Genomic DNA, 15,222 nt, shown 5'->3' with positions numbered 1-15,222 from the left:
CAATTAGCTCCCTATCTTGCGTCTTCTAATGTAATGCGGTTCTTTATTTATTTCCAGCCTCACTAAGATCTTGCTTTATTATACCCTTACAGTCTTCTCTATCCACCGAAAGGTCTCTTTCCATCAGGATTTCCGATTCAAACATTACTTGCATCCTGCACATATTTCACAAGCGTGTATCCCGTCTATAATAAACGTGTTGGTTTTATTATCCGTGTTATATTCGGTTACCTATAGCCATGGGAGTCCATATGGTTGTTCCCAAGGGAGAGATTTTTTCTGGTGATCTATTTTATATCTATATATAAGCTCTTCACGAAACACATATCAAAAAATGGTCAATAATTTCTACGAAGTTTTGGAACACTGATGAAGTTGAGCATGTACAGGAACATGACTTAGTATTCTTTGCTTTCAACAGAGATAGAATCGTACGGTGGAGTTGTATAGTGCGAGTAGTAGTAAGGTGAAATGGTTGCCGTAATTCAAAATCCCGTCAAATGTAAAATAAGAACTGTTACCGATTCCTAAACGCCAAAGAGCGTAATGCAGCTGATATTCATCAGTAATTGTGTGCCGTTTACGGTCTAACAGTAACGAGTAAAGAGAACATCAGGCAATGGTGTAGGGAGTTTCTCAAAGGGTATTCAAATGTTCATGACGATGAGCATAGCGGAAGGCCTAGTGTTCAAACAGGCGATCTGATCGAACGCTTTTACAAAAAAAAAGTACGATCCAATCACCGGTTTGCAAGAATTAACTCGCCAAAGACTTTCCAGAAGTGTCTGCGAAAACAATGCATCGAATTGTGACTGCCAAACTGGTTGTCTCGAACTGTGTACGAGGTGGGTGCCAAAAACGCTGACAGACGCTTATAAAGAGCAAATAATGACAGCTGCACGTGATTTTTTGGGCCACTTGGAGGAGGGTAAGGATGACATCTTTTCTCACATATTTTAGGGTATAAAAATGTGGATATCGTACGCCACTAGGGAGTCGAAGCAACAGTCAATGCAATGGTGGCGGTCTGGTTCTCTTAAAGCGAAGAAATTCAAAACTCCATCAGTTCGCAAAAATCATGGCAACCGTGATTAGGAACCAAAAGGGTATGATTCTTATGGAATTCTTGGAACTAGACCAAGGTAGAGGGCTCGCTTCCGGTGGGTAGGGTTCTTGGTTCGATCCCAATTCGCTCCAAGTAGGCTTTGAGGTAAACAAACTCCATGTGAGTGTTTTTTTTCGAGGTTCTCCCGTTTCCTGCCACTTCCTTCAATCTACCATTTCGTTCATTATCATCACCGTCTTCCTTAGTCTTGTTGCATATCTAATCATGTGACGTTACGCAAAAAAAAAAAAAAAAACGAAAAATATATACGTAGACCACCAATTAACACATTATTCAGAATCTTGATACTGGTTTTCAATTTTGAACAATAATGTGAACATATTTGATTATAAATCTGATTTATATCTATATCAAAATAAAATTAATTTCTTGTATCTTCTGTATGTATATAAAAACTGAATATGTTATACTTTAATAACTTAGACCTATACTAAACAAGTGAACTTCTTACTAAAACTTTGTTGCTTCTCTTCTCCAGAACACGTGTCTGACATGACGCAAATTCACACGAGAATGAAACTCAAATCTTCCTTCTGGAATTGGCGCCGACACGAGGAAATGTGGATCAATGAACGACAAGGGAACCTTCCATGAGCGAGCACACAGAGAAAACTCACATATGGTTTCTTCAGAATAAACCCTCGGGACCACGTGCAAATTAATGTTCAAACTTTGAAGAAATACGACGAGCAATTTATGAAATGAATAATTTTTAAAAGAAAATACTTTTAAATGAGTAACAATAAATAAATAAATAATTTTTTGACGTACTTGTACAGAATGTTAACTTATACCAAAGATTGAATATTTTGATATTAACTTGATTTCAAAGTGTTGTGTGTATGTATGTATACGTTTGAATGTATGTGTGTATATATAATTCGTTGGATTGTGCAGTTGAAATGTGTATACTTGTATATTATTTGTATAAATAAATAAAAAAGATTTTTGAAATTTAGAATTATAGATGTTGAATCTTGTTTTTCTCTTCTCGTTCTCCCATTTTAAAACTTAAAATTTGTTACTTCTATTTCTTATGAATTTGTATCTCTAAATATTCTGAAGTTTGCATCCTATTTTCTCAGTTGATTTGAATTTTTTTTCGCTCTTCGATCCAATTTTTTAAATGAAAATAGTCAATACCAGGCGCGCAACCAGAAATTTTTGTTAGGAGGGATCCATACTTTGAGGAAGATCAAAGAAGACACTACATCTATCTAGCATTAAATGGCTATTACCCTGCATCCAAGAAGACGATAAGTGATTGTAAAATACTTCCACCAATATTTCCAGAAAAAATGATACAATTAGATTGTTTTTATAAGGGAAAGAGTACAAATCAAGTGTAAGATCAAATTTTCATGCTACATTAACCATTTCCCTCCTCGAAAATTAGTTTTATTGACATTGACTCAACATAAGTATGTTGAGTTAGGAGGTTCTTTTTTTCTTGGGGGGGGGGGTTCAGACCCAGTGGATTCCCCTATGGGTGCATCCTTGTTAATACCTAAATTAGTACCGTATTCATTCGATTTCAAAGTGTTATAGCTTGAAAACTATTATTGAAAAAAAATCCTACATTTCGAAAGAGGGAGTGCTCAATTCGTGCTGTATTGTGTTTTAATATATATATATATATATATATATATATATATATATATATATATATATATATATATATATATATATATATATATATATATATATAAATTTATTACGAAATGCAAAATAATTGTAAAGTTTTTCCGTTTACAAGTGTTCAATGTGAACTTCTACACGGCATACATCAAGTTAATAGAAGAAGTCTTCACATACCTTGAACCACTGCTGACGAGAGTGGACTGAATGTTGGCGGTAGATGTCGCTCCCTGAATAAATGGAAATTTTATGAGTAGTGACACATCAAAACTTTTTGGGACATCTTTTGCTTCGGACGCCTTGTTTAGCTAATTGTCTTCTGCCTTTTCTGCTGAAAATACACTAGAAACTTAAGTTAGGCTGGGGTTTACTCATGTGTCAAAAATCATCAAAATCAGTGCAGCGGTCTAGGACGAGTTGGCCGTTAAATATCATTATGCTCATTTTTATTTATAAATTTAATATTACTAAATATACTTAATAATTGGTTATAGATTTAATAGACTTAACTCTATGAACTTAATATTAGTTCTCAATTGATTCTTTTCTAGTTCATTAGCCTCCATCTTTTTCCTAATTATCAACATCTACATTAATTACTTTCTCTTCCTTATTCTTCTCCACACTTAACCTCTCAATATCTAAATATTCAGTTCGGTTCATCGCCTGACGTAGCAATTCATGATACAATTCTGACAAAGGATGTTGACCATCAACTTTTATATTTATATTTATACCCTTTAGTTCATCTATTATGGGAGTTCTCACAAGTTCATAATCTTGCTTATATTCCTTCTCTTCTATACCTACAGGAAATGGCCACAAAGTTCCGGTTCCGGCGAAACCGATTCTCGGAGATCCGGTTTTCAGAACCGGTTCCGGAACCGGTTCAAGACCTGGATTCGTAAAACCTGGTTCCGGAACCAGATCTTAGGAAGCGGTTCCAGACCTGGACCCAAAAACGTAGTTCCGGAACCGCACCTTAGGAATCTGTTCCAGACCTGAATCCAAAAGCCCCCCAAGACCCGTAAAGGAAGTACAAAGTCGCCTTCAAAACACTGCAAAGAGGACCACGCGCTTGTGCCCTCCCCACCCAGACCCGCTTGTGCCCCCTAGATTTTTTTTTTTTTTTTTTTTTTTGGTCCACCAGTGGGTGTTTAGCCAAATGAGTTTGCCAGTTTAGCTAGGGTTACCAGACGTACTCTTTTAAGAGTACATGTACTCTTTTTCAAGGCATGTACTTTTGTACTCTCTCTTTTTTCAGTGAAGTACTCTTTTGTACTCTTTACGTGGGCTAATAATTGATGTGAATTTCAACATGCTAACTAACAAATAGCCCTACTGTATGTACAAATTATGTGTTCAGGGATTTTGTTATATTGCAGTTCATTATTAGATATAATTTTAAAATCAAGAAACGATTCGTAGTGACAAAAATAATAATCCTAGCATAACATAAATGAACGAAAAATTACTCATATGATAAAATCACTGTTACGTCAAGCAGTGATCGATTCTTTAAAAAGTGCTTGTTAAGAAAGAGAAAGTATTTGATAAGAAAGATAATGCACTTGCAGTCACATTAGCAGCGTTGTCAATCCTAGCATAGTTATGCGAAACATAGCATAACTTGAACTGTCTTAGCATCTGGCATAGCGTAGTCCTGCATAATACTTTACCTTAGTTGAGACCAAAATGTTATTTCTCTCCTTTCTCTCTCTCTCTCTCTCTCTCTCTCTTTCACCCACACGGAGAGTAAGAAATGCAGTTTTTGTAGCGGAGAGTAAGAAATCAAAAGGGGCGTTCAGTAAGCACAAAAACGACTGCCGAGTTCTTGGCCTTCCTTAAGGACGCAGATGTTTGTGAATGAGCATATATCGTTCGATTTCATATCATCTACACAAATAGCATCTTTAAGCTTCCTCGATTGTTGAGTCTGATTTCGGATTTCATAACCTTATTTCAATGTCAGAAACGTACATAATCGCTGAAGAGGAAATCTGAAATCATGTAAATACATATTTATTTAGTTAAAGCTGTGTAAGCAACGAGTTAGAGTGCAAACAAATTCCTTTGGGCAGAAGTCGTGATTTTGAGCCGCATCGCATCCCCCCAAAAAATAAAATTGATTTTCACATATTTTCTCGGTTTCAAGATTGTCACCAGTTTTGCACGGAAATGAAATCCTTATGAAATACGCATACTGATACTTCCTACACGTCGTGTACAGGATATAAAACTTCGAATTTTTCTGAATTCAATATATCCGGGTAAACGAAGTTATTATTAAGTAAAATATAATAAGAAAGAAAGCGAGTCTAATTTTGACACAATTATATATGAAAGATCATAATTTTGTTAGCGTAGTGATGTAATGATCTGCTGTTTGGGTAACAACGCTGGGCAGCAGTTGAACAATCGTTTTTAATTCGCCAATTAGTTCCTGACTGTGCGTTGACGACTTTGTGTTGTGATAAACTAAACAGCAAGAGCATTATTATTTGGATTTTTTCGTGTCAATTACTTTGAATCATCGTGGTAGATAAAATGTTACGACGAAAGTGCAAATTTAATGACGATTTGCAGAAGGAGTTTCCCGTGTTTAAAAAGACAAAAAGTGGCTATGAAGTGAGTAATTCCGTCGTATCGATAGCGAATAAAGGTCGCGCAGACTTGAATCGACATTTATCTGCAGAAAAACACAAAAAATGCATACGTAGTGCTCGTTCATCTAAAACAGTGGACAATTTCTTCTTAAAACAAGACACTACAGAAGAAAATAAAGTATTGGTAGCAGAGGCTGCATTGGCGTTTTACACTGTGGCTCATCACCAAGGCTACAAATCATGTGATTGTTCAACGAAATTATTTAAGCCGATTTTCAATGACTCCTCAGTTGCCACCCACATTTCCTTAGCAAGAACGAAAGCAGAAGCTATAGTAAATAATGTTTTGGCTCCTCATTCCTTGAACATAATAGCAAATGAGTTCAACATTCAAAATATAAAATATATTGGAGTTTCAAGTGACACTTCCAATCACGGAGCAATCAAGATGTGTCCTATTTTGATTCAGTACTTTGATGGGAATACAGGTATGTCACATAAACTGTTAGATGTTACATCAATTCCAGATGAAAAGTCTGACGCAATTTCGAAAGTTGTGGTTAATGCATTAAAAAACACAATAATGTCTGATAAATACATAGCTTTCAGTGGGGACAATTGCAATAGCAATTTTGGTGATCTAAATAGGAAGGGGACTAATAATGTTTTTTATCACCTTCAAACTTCCCTTGATAAAACTATTTTAGGAGTAGGTTGCCCTGCTCATATCTTAAATAACTGTGTACAGCATGGTGTGGATGGTTGGGCAATTGACATTGAAAGCCCTGTGTTCAAGATATTTAACTATTTTTCAACTTACACCGTCCGAACTGAAGGATTAAATGAATTTTCATCTTTTGTCGACATTGAATACAAACAACTTCTTTATCATTCCAAAACTAGATGGCTTTCCTTGTTCCCTGCTATCAACAGAATACTCGAGATGTTCCCAGCCCTGAAATCATATTTCCTCTCCCTACAACATCCTCCTGTTGTCCTAAAACAGTGTTTTGAAAACCTTTTAAATGAATGTTACCTCTGGTTTCTTCATTCATTGATGTTTGTTTTTCATAATAACATTCAGGCAATGGAAAATGAGAGTAACTCACTTGTGGAAATCATATCCATTCTCACTTCCGTGGAAAGGACAATAACAGAAAGAAAAGAAGCAGAATTCTTGGCACTAAAAGTTAAGGAAGTGATTAAAAAGAGCCAGGAAAGTGAACATCAGTGTTTAGTTTTAAGAATGATATTATTGTATGTATATGACAGCTGTTTAAAATATCTGAAGAAATGGACTGAAAATTTTGATCAGTTTCACATTTTTCAATGGATGGAGCTCCACAAAATTCCACAGTGGACAGATATAGAGAAAAGTGTAGAATTTATGATGGATAAAGGCATTAGTATTGAGGAGTCCCTTTTGTTTGATCAACTTTCGAATTTGAAAATTTTTCTGGCGGAAAAGGAAAATGATAAAGAGTTCAATGAAGCATTGTCTCTTAAGAAGTGGGTGAACTATTTCAGTGTTAATAAAGTATCGGTTTATTCTGAACTTTTGAAGATATGTCAGTTTTTCTATGCAATACTTGCTTACAATGCTAACGTAGAAAGGATTTTCAGTTTAATAAAATCACAGTGGACACAAGCAAGGGTGCCCATGTTGTGGTTTCCAGGGGGGGGGGGCAAGTATAAGCGACGTTTCAAATATAGTTTCAAATTTTGCTGTAACTAATGTAAAAATTCTATTGGGTTTTCGATATTCCCAAGTACAATTTCCACTAGGAGGGGGCGAGCGCCCCACCATCCCCCCTAATGGGCGCCCTTGGACACAAGAAAGAAATAGACTGTCAGTGGATTCAGTTAAAAACCTATTGTTGACTCAGTACAACTTCAAAGACTTTAGTTGCGTCCAATTCTATGAACTTTGCTTGGACGGACAGAGAGCTACTTCAGAAAGTCAGAAATTCATCGAAGTACAGCTAATTTGTAAGGTAAAACTTTGTTTTAAGCATGTGGTTAAAATATTGTAGACAATCGTAGTTATTTTAATTAGGATTTCATTTCCTTCCTTTTAACATTGATATAGTCATTATCACAGTCAATCCAAAGTTACAATGTTTAAAAAATGTTACAGTAAAGCCGCAATTATCCTCGAGTGCTGGGAAAAGGTATTCCGAAAGCAAGAAGCAAAGATGAGTGACTGATTTGTTTTAAAAAGGCGTAACTGAAAACTTTTTTTTTTTTTTTTTTACAGAATAGTATTGTCCTTTGTATACAGAATAGTATTTTACAGAATAGTATTTCTTTATTTTAGTGATTGAGACGTAGAGCAAAGGTTTCTGTTGTAGTGTACAATATATTAAAAGTTTTATTATGTTTTTTTGTACAATAGAAAATAGTTTTTATGTTGAAATATTTTTTTTCGTGTTTGCATCTTATTTTTAGTCTGTCTTTTTGGGTAATCCTTTGCCACCCGATTCCGCGGATAATCGTAGCTTTACTGTATTTTAGTGGAGAGAATGTTGAACATTTGTTGGTTATCAAACTCATTATTACAATTATTTTTAAATATAAATTATGGGAAACTTGTATAATATTTATCTATTATTATTATTATTATTATTATTATTATTATTATTACACTGAAATTTCAGTTACACTTTATTCGTTTATATTGTTTTTTTTTTTTTTTTTCAAGAGTCATTGCTAAGTGTACTCTTTTTTCACTTTCACGATCTGGTAACCCTAAGTTTAGCCAATGAGTTTGCCAGTTACCCAAGTTGTTTCACCACAGATTTCTCATGACTAACCTCAACTCATCAACTTGAGTACTATCCTGACCCATCCAACTTGATCACATCATCGTCGACAATGCTATCCGATTCCCTAAAGAAGACTTCTCGTAGCACTCTATTTTGCACTATCAAACGGTACTTTTTACTACATACGTCTATCAATGTTCAATCTGGAAAGTGGACATGAAAAAGTTTATTCATATTTTCCTTTCCTTTATTTTCAAGTGCTACTTTAATTAGAAAATTCTCTTCTTTCTCTTTCCACTTTCTAATTTTTTCCTATTTCATTTTTGGCTTGCTGACACTCTCTAGGATGTTTCTTGGCCCTATGAATTACTAGATCTCCCAACGTATCAAAAGACATGGAACAGCATTGGCATTTATATTTACATTGTTTATGCGGCCCACATATTTAGGAAGTAACAATCAGCAGTATGCGATTTATTAAATTTATTCCCATATACTCTGCACTCGAACAAATACTATGCGCGATGGATGGACTCTAATCGTTAATAAAAATCTCTTTTCTCAAAAAAAGAAGATGATGATGATGAAGAAGAAGTTGTGGATGGTCTAAACAATCTAATACCCCTAAAGAGATTGTATAAACCGGTAGCCCATCATTATCCCCATAACTGTTACCCTGAACTTGACCACTGGGATCCATAGGAGTTTCATTCGTCATTATAAACATTAAATCCAACAACATATATATCCCCTTAAGATCATAATCACCCATTAAAATCATCAATTTTACCCATTAAAAAATCAACACTTTTTAAGTTTCAAAAGAGTCGTAACTACATATATTTTCGGCCACAGTAAACTTCATCTACACTTCACGACGTTCCCCCTCATTTTTACCCGTGACCATATATATATAGTCAGTATGTTGTTGTTGTTTAACATTATATATTACAATATAATCAAGGGAAACTTATATTGTAATTGGTACTAAAGAAACATTTTGCCAAGATGTTAGTTTATATTAACAAACGTTCTATTACAGATTATTTACAATACCTAACTTTGTGTTCGAATTAGTAAGCTATTTTTGTAAGTTTTTCTTCTAAATATAAAAATTGTTTCACTAAAAATATGATTTATTGATATTACAGTTTAAAGTATATGAATATAAAAAAAATTGGGAATACTTTTTCTTCGATTTAGACTACAAAGTTACATAATCTTCGATCTTTCTACCACACTCCGAATATCTTTCTCCTCCCGCCAAAACTCAGATCTAATGAATCTATAAAGGGTAGAACTTGCCAAACTAAAGTTCGCGTTAAATCAATAGCTGATAAACATTTCACACATCTATTCAGGAGAACGATCATAATCACATTTTCCACTTATAGCAGGCAAATGGATCGTCCTTTTAGCTTCACTTATTGTTCATTATGAACTGGATCAGTGTGTTGTGTAATGTTTTGTATAAGTCTTGTGTTTTTTTTTTTTTTTTAATTTACTCACCCCAGAACTTGGCAACGAAACCAAATTACCTAACCTTCTAATCGTACTATTCATATTTCTGTTACAAATCACTAGGGTGCTAAAGAGAGTGTCAAACAGAGTACACATCAAATCAGTAGAAGTCAAACAATTGAAACACCTTCTTTGACCATATAATTATTATTAGCAGGCGAATTAATCTCTTCCTATATCATAGAATACTAATTACCCATGCTCAAAGCTCAAATAAGTTAAACATAATGTACATGAAGTCAGTAAAAAGGAATCAACTCAAACACCTCCTCTACTCTCTGCTTCTCTGACGTAAACAAACACTGTGACAAGCAAGACTTCATTCTTTCCTTTATTACAGGTTACTAATTACCAAGAGTTCAAAATCAAAGATATCAAATACAATACGCATTAAGTCAATAGAAAGCAAACAGCTCAAACATCCTCTAATGTAAGCAACTATATTACTATTACTACTATATGACTTGTGTCTTTCCATTACCATAATCAATTCGTCATTAATAATACACAAATGTTCAGGCCAATTAGTTCATAATGCTTTTTCACTTCTGTTAATTCTTCACTAACACACTGAGGGAATGAAAACTGTATGTGACGTACGAAAAACAGTATGCTACATTTGTAAATCCTGTAGTTTTTGGACTTAACGCACAGCAAACGTATAACTGAAAACGCATTTTTTTATAATACTTTCTGTAGAAGTGTTTCATCTGTACGTACTTTCCGTATGAAACAATATAGGCGGTGATGATCTCACATACAATGGACGTATATAACATATAGCTGATGAAGGTAATATACATGCACGTATGTGATATAAGGAAGACTGTTAGATATCAGACATCATGCAATGGTATGGTGTAACATCTAAGGGTAGTGCCTATGTAGCATACGGATAACGTATACTCCATACTGATTTCTATGGTAAGCAAGAGGATTCCATATATTTGTACAATATACCGATGTCCGGAGAACGGATTTTTCTCAGTGCACTTAGCAACCTTTTGTAGATGTAACTAAACTTACTCATAGTGCATTACTCCCATAATTCTAAAAAGAACAGAGACTTTCACTGTTCAACCACATGGTTCCATTTACGTTACATTCAACTATTAGTCAACTTTGCACTACCGGTATTTCTAAATAAAAATTAATCAGCAACTCATATTTCAATATCGTAATTAACTCCGACATCTACTTAAATTGTTTTTAATGATAACTTCACTATTTCAATTCTATTTCAATTAAATTCCTCCACTACAATGTTTAGCATTCACCTACCACCATCTCCATTTCACCAACCAATCATTAATAATATGTTCAATAGTTTATATATTTAAAAGATTTCTCGTATACGCCTATTACGGGAAGGTTATAATGCACTGATTGTTATCAGATTCATTGCTAAAGTCATTATAAATCAGGAACTTCCAGCTACTATATTTAATACTCACATGCCACTATCTCCGTTTCAACAAACTGTTATTAATATTTTTCAAAAAATTTACTCCTATTTTATAGAAAAACAAAAATGGTCTACTTATTATCCAATTCCTTGCCAAATTCAACGTAAATCATAACATTCCAGTTTTCCAATCGTATCCAAACAACAAAACAATTCAAACAACTAACCAAGTCCGATACAGAGCTTCTTCGTGGCTAAGCGGTTAGCGTACACGCCTTTGGCGTAGGAGAATTGGGTTCGATTCCTGGCGTTAGCTCATGTGGTTCGGATTCCACATTAATCAGTAGGTCCCATATCATATAGCCTCGCTGCTGAAATGGACGTGAAACTCAAAATCAACTCGACTCAACCAAGTACGATACACCATATGAAACACTCATAAAGCACTTCCGGCCTCTTCCAAGACAACAAAGCAACTCTCCCCCCCCCCCCCCATTCGGCACACTAAGAATAAATAAAGGTTTCCTTTCAATATTATTGAAGTTGTCTCCTTTCCCATTTAGGAATGGAATTTTTTAAAACGCCGGAATACGATTTCCGTTATTTTTAGCGAAGAGTTTATGCCCAGTTTCATCTGTTTAGCTTCAGGGTACATTTGAACATTTTACTGAGTATTTCAGTGGTCGAATGATTTTCGATAAGTATCTCGCATATGATAAATAATACACAATAGCAGCAACGTAAGAACAGCAGCCAACAGTTCTGTTCACGAAAACCGAAATTCTTCCAGTAGTGGACGAGAACAGTGTTGAGGATTAATTTCTTTTAATTCATTCTTTATTTGATCATATTAAACACAAACACATATAGTAATATCATCGAAACAAACTAAACACATAAATACCTACTAACAACAGACATATTATTAACCAACTGTTACAAAACAAGAACAATTACTAAACAAAGATCTATATATATCACATAACATTGATTATGTGCAAAATTAGCACAAAATGCGGGAATGTATAATTTCAGTTTTTGTACAGCAGTGGCGTAGCCAAGGAAGGTGCGAACAGGGTCGAGAACCCCCTTCATCCTCAGAGATCAATTACCATTAAGACAAAAAATACTTAATATCATAAAATTCCAATGTTATAACAACTTCATCCCGCCATTCAAAGGTATTGGTTATCCTAGTGGTGTACAGTATCATATGTATACCACATAGCTGACCCATGTACATTTGACAAAATAAAAAAAAAAAAAAATGTTGTTAGGGACCCTCTCAAGACAAAACTGGCAAAAAAATTGTGGGTGTCCCAGTTAGTCTTCCACTAATTTTTTTTGAAGATTTCAATTTTTTACTTCAATTTTCAACCCCCAAAATTTCCAAAAAATATTTTCCGACTTTTCTCTTGTTGAGAACAGCGTGGGTTTTCTCGGGGTTCTCCCGTTTCCTCCCACTTTCTTCATTCCGCCATTTCATTCATTAATCATAATCACGGTCTCCTTTAGCCTAACCGGCATAACCGTGGGACGTAAAACTCAGATTTCATTTCATTTCTTGTTGAGAACACCTAACACCTTTTTTCATGCAAATCGGTTCAGCCGTTCAGGAGAAAAAAAAAACAATTTTCCTTTCCCCCTCTTAGCATTCCTCCGAAAGCGCTTATGGGGGCTGAAACTTTTGGAAACTGAGTTTCTCATAAATGTTAATCGATACTGTAAATTTGGTGCAGATATGCTTGGTAGGGACGCGCACGAGACAAGATTTGTGGCTGTCTCGTCACGAAAATGTGCTGTGAAAGTGACGTCTCAACTCGAAAAATGTATATTTCACTACTGGAAGAGCCGTGTCTCGACTCGAATTTTGTCAGGAAAATCCTGTCTCGACTCGTCTCGTGCGCATCCCTAATGCTTGGGGACAGTTTTCACATGCTTATTCCGCTAGGCCCTTTGGCGCAAATATTGTCCAAAACATATAATAACGCTTGGATACATTTGATGTAGGTGTTCCTGCATCAAATGTGTACTAGGTGCCCACCAGGGCCGCCCAAATTGCTAAATAACATTTCTACAGGAAAATCTCTCAAATTTTCTCATATTAAGAATTATGAGGTATCATTTTGTGCTACAGGATTGATCCATTCTTAAACGCACATCTGTCTCAAAATGAGACCAAAAAAAAAAAAAAAACGCATTTTGTTCCCTTTATTTGGTGTTTCTCTTTTGGCCTCTTGAACTTTAAGATTTTTTAAATACCTGCAAAACCGTTCCGTTCCGGAGGAAGTTATCCGTTCCTTTAAAAGTAAAGTATACTAGTGCTGTGTATATATTTAGATTGTTCTCCTACATACAAAGTTTTGTCAAAAATCCACCAAAAATGTTAGTAAAGAAGGGAAGGAACAGGAAGTTGGAAAGCTTGCTTATCATAAGAAGAACAAGAAAACTTTGTGGAGAGCTAACGAGCAATTACATATTTAATAACTGACTGTTCTCATTTCAAAAGAAAGAAAGAATTAAAGAAAGAATATCCAATATCACGCTTACAGCCAACGTGACTTCAAAAGAGCCTTTCTTTCAGCTTCATCGGTTTCAATTAAAGCAAGTTTCCAAGTTGTGAATAAATTAAGAAAACACTTTATATGACCAAGTTGAGAAGTTCTGAAACCTGTTCTTTTGATTCATTCGGAACATTGACATGAAATTACGTTCAATAGCCTTTAGAAAGATTTCCGCTTTAGTACTGATTCTTTAATATCTAATTCTTTACAGAAGAAAACTGTGTATATATATATATATATATATATATATATATATATATATATATATATATATATATATATATATATATATATATATATATATATATATATATATATATATATATATATATATAATTTAAAGTAGTGTATTTTATGCACGGTTTTTTTTCTTTCTTCTTTTTTCTGCTATTTGATAAATGATTATTTATGATTTGACATGTTTTATTGTTGGGCGGAAAGTGTTTCCATGAAGACATTATCAACTTTTAGACAGAAAAAGATTTCGTAAGTTATAGGTGCCTTAGGAATCAGGGGCGGGGGTGCAATTTCCCCCCCCCCAGAAGAGGAAACTTCTTATTATATATATATATATATATATATATATATATATATATACAAATAAAACCCATCCCAAAGTTTGGAGCCCTTAAAACTAGCAGTATGACAACCCACCGCTCCCCCCAGAAGTCGGTCCTGGATCCGCCCCTGTTAGGAATAAGCTACGTATGACATCATTACGAGAATAGCAATACAAAACAATAGCAATACAATAAGTACAATCTGCTATTTAGCGTGCTACCGGCGTTTTTCTTTTTTCTTTTACAGTACAACAATAAATAAGCAATCTCTTCTAGAAGAGGAAAACCTATCAATTCTTAGTATTAGAAAATAGATTTCTGGGCTGTCGGCATCTATGGCCATGTTAGGCTCTTACGTATGAAGGATGACGTTTCTCGGCGATCACACTATCCGAGAAAAGGGAAGGAAGAAAGCAACCTGGGACCTGTATGTTAGGTACCATCCCGGCATTTGCCTGGTGAGAATAAGGAAAACCCAGGAAACCTCACTTAGGGTGGTTGATCTGAAAAACTCTTACAATTTTTCGACCGAAAGTTCCTACCGGGAATCGAACCCGGAACTGTACACACCAAAGGCGTGAGCGTTAGCGACTACGCCACGCGGGACCACCATATCAGTTTTTTAAAGTTTTTATTAGCAACAAACGCCACATTTTTCAGCGCTATAAAAACTTGCCTTTCATAATTTTCTCGAAACGCACCTACAAGAATTTATCTTCAAGCATGTCATTCTCTTCCAGGGCGTACTTTGAGGTTCCATGGGGGTCAATTGCTACCCTCCCCCGAGTATGACATTTGTATAAATTGTAATTCATAAGATAATAATATACCAATGAAAAAAACTGAAAATTTACTGACGTCTAGGACTTCTCCCCTCCCAAAACAAAATATGAAATGGCGCTGCTGTTCTGTTCTATCAATTGAATATATATATATATATATATATATATATATATATATATATATATATATATATATATATATATATATATATATATATATATAGGCCTATGTATCAGCATTGCGCAATAATATAA

At 34.7% G+C, this 15,222-nt stretch overlaps 1 protein-coding gene across 2 annotated transcripts in view; it reads left to right on the top strand.

Moving 5' to 3' along the window:
* Pdfr (Pigment-dispersing factor receptor) overlaps positions 1-2,020 on the top strand; it is a 192,146-nt gene extending 190,126 nt beyond the window's left edge. For both annotated transcript variants that reach the window (XM_081736763.1, XM_081736762.1), the window contains exon 13: positions 1,605-2,020. In XM_081736763.1, coding sequence (XP_081592889.1) covers positions 1,605-1,617 — 13 coding nt within the window. In that variant the 3' untranslated portion in view covers positions 1,618-2,020. The remainder of the gene's footprint in view (positions 1-1,604) is intronic.
* Positions 2,021-15,222: the final 13,202 nt, after the last annotated feature.

Source organism: Thermobia domestica, chromosome 13, assembly GCF_964235325.1.
Source record: "Thermobia domestica chromosome 13, izTheDome1.hap1.1, whole genome shotgun sequence".
Taxonomy (NCBI): domain Eukaryota; kingdom Metazoa; phylum Arthropoda; class Insecta; order Zygentoma; family Lepismatidae; genus Thermobia; species Thermobia domestica.
This window is presented reverse-complemented; position numbering and strand designations above follow the sequence as displayed.